We start from the raw sequence: 7,039 nt of genomic DNA on the forward strand, positions 1-7,039 counted from the left end.
ATAAAGGAAATAGACGTATAAATACATATCCACGGAATTTACCCCTTTTTTTGTTTTTACTTTTTTCAGTTCAGGAGTGGCACAATTCTAATATTTTTCCCTGTTTATGTATACATAACAGCCAGAATAGTAAAAGTTAATATTTCGTAAAATTAAATCAACAAAAATATATAACTTTTTATTATTTTATTTCATAACAAATTATTTAGAAGTACAGGAATTTACTCAAAAACTGAACATTTAAATCAAATAAATTTTACTTTGAATAGTCAACAACAACATTAAACAAGTAAAAAAAATCGTAATTTCAATTAAATAAAACGCAAGTGTATCAGTGTGTATCTTTGTTATCTGAATATGAAAGAAATGGACAGAAAAAAACATTATAAGAAAATGAAACATGATACCTAATGTTAACTTAAAAACATTTGCGATGCACAATGCATGGTCCTAATTCATCATATTCCTGTTTCGATATCCACATTTGCTGAAAAGTTGACAGAGAAGATAAAATCGAACCACCAATCCACACCGAATATTTTCTTTCCGGTGGAGCAATTACTTTAATTTTCATGGTTGTAGGTGCCAGAGCTGTTATTTCTTTCTGGATACGATCGGCAATACCTGGATACATTGTAGTGCCTCCGGATAATACAGTGTTAGCGTACAAATCTTTACGAATATCAACATCACATTTCATAATGGAGAAATAAGTTGTTTCGTGTATTCCAGAACTTTCCATGCCGACAAAAGACGGTTTAAAAAGTGTTTCGGGACAACGGAACCTTTCATTTCCAATTGTTATCACTTGGCCATCTGGTAATTCATAAGATTTTTCAATAGTTGATGATATGGCAGAATTTGCCATCTCTTGTTCAAAATCCAAAGCAACGTAGCAAAGCTTCTCTTTAACATCTCGCACGATTTCTCTCTCTGCTGGATAATTTAAGAATAAAATTAAGTTACTGTATTATTTTAAATCTGAGATGCACAAATTATTAAGGGTTTATTTTTATTTAGTTACTTAGTATATAATAAATTGTGACGATATTAATAGTCCTTTTTAATTTTAAACTTAGAAAATTAAGGAAACATAATCATTCCTGGACCATATTATTTGACTAACTTACCAGTTGTTGTAAAAGAATAGCCACGTTCTGTTAAAATTTTCATTAAATAATCAGTTAGATCTCGTCCGGCTAAATCTAATCGAATTATTGCATGAGGCAAGGCATAGCCTTCATATATAGGAACAGTATGAGATACTCCATCACCAGAATCCATAACTATACCAGTTGTTCTTCCAGAAGAATAAAGCGATAAAACTGCTTGAATTGCAACATACATGGCAGGTGTATTGAATGTTTCAAACATTATCTATGTTTAACAAAAAATTTCGTAAAAAAAGTAAACATTTAAATATCTTTTTTGAAAACAAATACGATCTAATTAAAAATTATTACAAAAATTAACAGCTCTAAAACATTAGAAAAATAGCTTCGAAATTTGATTACAGGTTTACTTATCATTATTATTATTTTACGTTTAATGCTTTTAAAATTTGTTTCTGTTTCTATAAGAATTTTTAAATAAATGTTTTCATGTTTAAGAATATATATATATATTTAGCCTTGTAATAAATAGGATTGCGTCAGGAAGGGCATCCGGCCGTAAAACCTATGCCAAAACTATATGGAATGTCTGCTAGACTACAAGTAAGTTATAACTGTGTTAGGACGTTCCCCCGAAGAGATGCACAGTCATGTCGCCCGAAAACTATGTCAAATGAGCTGGGACTACCGAACCAAGGACGGGTTCGGATAAAGAAGTTAGTTCAGAAAGAGAAGAGGAAGAAGTCAAGTATAAGAATAGATACTTTAAACATCGGAATATTGAATGGGAAGAGTAGAGAGTTGGTTGATCTTATGCAAAGGAGAGTGAACATTTTGTGCCTGAAAGAGACAAGATGGAAAGGAAATAAAGCTATGGAACTTGGTGAAGGGTATAAGCTGTTTGTGAATGGAGCGAATAAGGGAGGAAGGAATGGAGTTGGTATCGTAATTGATAAAGATCTGAAAAACAGTCTGTGAAGTTAAACGAAGGTATGATAGAATTATGAGCGTTAAGTTGGATGTTGGTGGAATTTTCATTACGATTGTGTGTGTGTATATATGCTCCTCAGCTAACAAGGAAACTGTCGGAGTGTCTTCTAATAAATTTTAATAAAATTTAGTTAATAACTACGTTAAAAGTATACAAACACTATTTTAAATTTCTAGCATTCACTAAAAGTGTTGATCAGAGTTATTAGCAATCAAATGTTGCACTACTTTATAGTAGTTTAACACAATTACGCAAATTTTTAGAAGTGAAAGGGCCGCGGAGAAAGACGGCGATATTACATTTAGAATAAATTCTGGAATTTTCAAAAGTGGTTGAAGAATTAATAAAATTTTGTATACTTTTAACATAATTATTAACCAAATTTTATTAATTCTTCTCCCATTTTTGAAAATTTCAGAATTTATTCTAAATGTAATATCGCCGTGTTCCTCCGCGGCCCTTTCACTTCTAAAAATTTGCGTAATTGTGTTAATCTACTATAAAGTAGTGCAACATTTGATTGCTAATAACTCTGATCAACACTTTTAGTGAATGCTAGAAATTTAAAATATAATTTGTATACTTTTAACGTAGTTATTAATTAAATTTTATTAAAATTTATTAGAAGACACTCCGACAGTTCCCTTGTAAGTAGTGGAGAAGAAGAAAAGACAAACTTTTGAACAGATCTTGACCAAGTTATAATGTGTTCCTATGAACGAGAGATTAATCCGTGGGGACGATTTAAATGGTCATGTTGGGAAGAGGAAGAATGCGGAAAGAAGAGTTCTTGGGAGGTGGAGTGAGGGAGAAAAGGAATGGAGAGGGAAAAAGACTAGTCGATCATGCTGTGGCTTTTGACCTTGCGCTAGTTAACATCTAACTTGAGAAGAAAGCGAATCAACTGGTTACATACATGAGTGAAGGTAGATTCATCCAGATTGATTTTTTCTTGTGCCGACATCGAGTGAAGTGAGAAACAGTAAGGTGTTAAATGGAGAAAGTGTTGCTGCACAACAGAGTTCTCCTGGTGGATTGTGACTTTCTTATGGACCATTGTAAGAATTGTGTTAGCCTGATTGAACAAAGGATCAAATGGTGGAGATTGAAAGAGGAGGAATTAAGGAAAGAGTTTCAGGTAAAAGTGTTAAAAGAAATCCAGTTCCCGGATGATGGGCAAACATGGTGGTTGCTCAATAGTAATTGCATTTTGAAAGTTGGAGAAGAGGTTTTGGGAAAAACTTCAGGGAAGAGATCTCCAGAAGGAAAGGAACTTTGGTGGTGGAATGCTGAGATACAAGCCGCAGTTAAAAGAAAGAGGCAAAGAAAAGGTGGGATTTGATGGGAAGGCCAGAAGATAAGGAAATTTACCATTTGGAAAATAAAATGACTAAAAAAAATGTGGCTATTGAGAAAGCAAAGGCTTTAGAAGAGACTTATAAAGTTTTCGAAAGGAAAGATAGTGAAAGGCAGTTGATGAGAATTGCCAAAGCAAGAGATAAGGCATCAAAAGATTTTATCTCTATTAAACTGATTAAAGATGATAAAGGAGTGGTATTACAAGGTTACGAAAGAGTCAAGGAAAGATGAAAAGTATATTTTAGGAATTTATTGAATGAAGAAAATCTCAGAACTTTATACGAGAATGAAGAGGCAAATATTATCGTAGAAGAAGTGGAAAGTGTGCTTAGGAAAATGAAGATGGGGAAAGCAGTAGGCACTGATCGGATTCCGGTTGAGGCTTGGAGAGGTTTGGGTAAGGAGGGAATTGATATCCTCTGGGACCTTATGAAGAAATTCTGGCAACAGATATCCCAGATGAATGAAGGAATTCTTGTGCCGATTTTTAAAGCTAAAGGAGATGTACAGAATTGCGAAAATTACGGAGGTATAATGATATTGTCCCATACTATGAAGATTTGGGAGAAAACTGTAGAAAGAAGAATTATGCAGGAATCTGAGATTGGAGAGGAACAGTTTGGCTTCTTGCCGGGAAAGATTACGACTGATGTTATCTTTGCTCTAAAATAGCTGATGGAAAGGCATAGGAAAATGCAGGAAGATTTGCACATGGTGTTCATAGATCTAGAAAAGGCGTATGATAGGGTACCAAGGCAAAAGATATGGAGATGTTTGAGGAAAAAGAATGTTCCAGAAAAATATGTTAGGCTCGTCAATGAAATGTACGAGGGAGCAGAGACCCAAGTTAAGAATAGTGTGGACACTACAGAAGAGTTCTTTGTTAATGTTAGTTTGCATCAGGTCCGTTATCAGGTCAAACAAATAAGGGCTAAGAGCCCTTATTTGTTTGACCTGATAATGGACGTGATGGTGTTTGACGTGAAGTGTGAGGCTCCGTGGAGTATGCTGTTTGCGGATGATATTGTACTGTGTGAACTTTCCCAAACCAAAGCTGAGAAGAAACTGGAAGATTGGAGGAAAGTTTTGGACGAAAGGTGCATAAGATTAGCAGAACTAAAACAGCTTATATGACTCTGAATGGTAGAGATGAGTGTAATATCAAAATCCAAAATGTGCCGCTCCCTTTTGTTCCGAGTATTAAATATCTTGGGACATTTGTCGAAATGGGAGGATGATTGAACTCGGAGCATAGGTGCAGCATAGAATTCAATGTGGATGGATGAATTGGAGGAAGCTGAGCGGTGTGTTATGCGACAAGAAAGTTAGCTGCAATCTGAAAGGAAAATTGTATAAATCAGTTGTTAGACCTGCAATGTTATATGGAGTTGAGACATGGACAATAACAAGAGTCCAAGAAAGAAAGATGGAGGTGACGGAGATGAGAATGTTGAGATGGATGTGTAGAATGTCAAGGAAGGATAGAATAAGGAATAATTTTATTACAGGTTCTGTTAAGGTGGGTCCCTTGAGCAAAAATATGCAAAATTGTAGGTTGAGGTGATTTGGTCACGTAGAGCGAAGAAGTGACAATTATGTTGGAAAGACGATCGGAAAACTGGTAGTAAAAGGAAAGAGAAAAAGAGGAAGACCAAAGATGCGTTGGAAAGATAAGATGGGAGAAGACTTGAACCAGGGGGACTTAAGAGAGAAGAAGCACTTGATAGGGAGAAATAGAAAAAAAACATATTAGAGAAGGAAACGCCGACCCCATATAAGCATGGGAAAAGGCGAAGAAGAAGAAGAAGTTAATCTATACTAATATTATAAAGAGGTAATGTTTGTATGTATGTATGTTAGTTTGTATGCAGCAGGTAATCTCCAAAACTACTCATCCGATTTCAAAAATTTTTTCACCAAGATTTAGNGAAACATGTGTTGAGAGTTTGAGAGGAATAAATTAAATGTTGAGAATGACATGAGATTGGCGTTAACAAAAACTCACCCACGAATTTTGAAACTGGTTAATAACATGCGATTTCAACCATCGCATTAAATTATTAAACAATTTAAAATAAAATTATAGTAAAAAAAACTAATTTCGTTGTTTTTTTAATTACCTTATTAAAAATGCCTTTTTCAATTGTATCGGGTTCGCGGGACACTTGGCTTTCATAAAAAGGGGTCGCCACCTGAAAAAGGTTGGGAACCGTTGCTCTAATAGATGTGAACTAAAATTTTAAAGTTCAGAAGTGGGAAATATTGTATATTTCATGCATGTTATCTGCTAAGGTCATGCTTTTTCATCATTCTTGTTGTTTATTTTTTATATATTTATATTTAAATCTGACACATATATGTTAATTTTCAATGTTGAAATATGTCATCTTTGTCAATTTTCTTTTTAATCTGTAGAAGTTTGACATGTGCAGTTAAAGGGTTAGGATTCTAAAGCATTAAAATTTTTAAATGCAAATTGTTCCAGAGACAGATTTTGTTCTTATTTTTAAATTGCAATCAGGTTTTTTTTTCTGAGGAAGAGCATTTAAAATGACTGAAAACATTAAACAAAGCAAAATTCCCACTGCATTTAAAGGTATGAGTGGTTGTTTTTGTAGTTTTATGATGAATGCGGTTTTACTGAATAGTGTTTTAATAGTTTTTTTGAAAGGATAAGCAAATATTATATAGGAAAAACTGTTTTGCAAAAAGGATTTTATTTTTTCCTCTATAAATATTATATAACTAGAAATTTTGTTGTCAAGCATGACAGAATAATTTTTATGCAAAAGTAGAGATTGAAGAATTGAGAAGAACTTCAAATCAAGCTTGACGTTGTGATGCTGTTTTTGCAGCCCTTGACAAAGCCATTCTTACTCAACGTTGCTTAAGTCATCCTTCACAGCCTTCAGGAGTCTCTCTTGTTTTTATTCTTTTAGATCTAGAATTTACCTGACCAATTTTACTCTTATGCTTTCCCCTAGACTTTTTTTTTTTCAACAAAATAGCAAGTATTTTTAAATCCACATTGATAAAACAAAGATGAATTGTGTGTAGCCTACATTAGTTAGATGAGTGATAACACTTTCTAAATACTGGGCTCATTAGATTGTTACTTCCGATTGGATAATAGAATGTCACATGGTCACTATGGAAAGATTTTTTTTAAAGAAGTGATCCAATGCAGCTATCATTTTAAAGTTTAAATCAGGGGTGTCCAACCTTTTAGTTTCTTTGGGCCGCATTGGAAGAAGTCAAGGAGTTTTGGGCCACAAGTATATATTATATATACTTGTTGCCCAATATACAAGTATACTAAAGGATTAACACATCTAGATTATAATAATAAGTATTAAATCTTTATCACAAGAAAGGATATTTCAAAAAATTACTTCTACAGACACTTTCAATTTTACTTAGAAATAGACAAATTCATCTATATATATAAAAATGAATGTATGTCTGTGTGTCTGTCTGTCCTTCATGCATTACTACACCGTTTATCCGATTGCCGTGAAACTTTGGGAAGTTGTTTAATATACTCCGGCGAAGGTTTGTGGCATAGTACGATTGCCAT

General features: G+C 33.7%; 1 protein-coding gene across 1 annotated transcript in view; it reads right to left on the minus strand.

Moving 5' to 3' along the window:
- Nucleotides 1-219: 219 nt before the first annotated feature.
- LOC111642245 (actin, cytoplasmic A3a-like) overlaps nt 220-7,039 on the minus strand; it is a 10,005-nt gene continuing 3,185 nt past the window's right edge. Inside the window, exons 4-5 of the mRNA XM_023388554.1 lie at nt 1,131-1,377; nt 220-936 (exon numbers count right to left, since the gene is read on the minus strand). Coding sequence (XP_023244322.1) covers nt 419-936; nt 1,131-1,377 — 765 coding nt within the window. The 3' untranslated portion in view covers nt 220-418. The remainder of the gene's footprint in view (nt 937-1,130; nt 1,378-7,039) is intronic.

The sequence above is a fragment of the Centruroides sculpturatus genome, unplaced genomic scaffold (genome assembly GCF_000671375.1).
Source record: "Centruroides sculpturatus isolate CEXI.00-Female unplaced genomic scaffold, Cexi_2.0 scaffold1472, whole genome shotgun sequence".
NCBI classification, from domain to species: Eukaryota; Metazoa; Arthropoda; class Arachnida; order Scorpiones; family Buthidae; genus Centruroides; species Centruroides sculpturatus.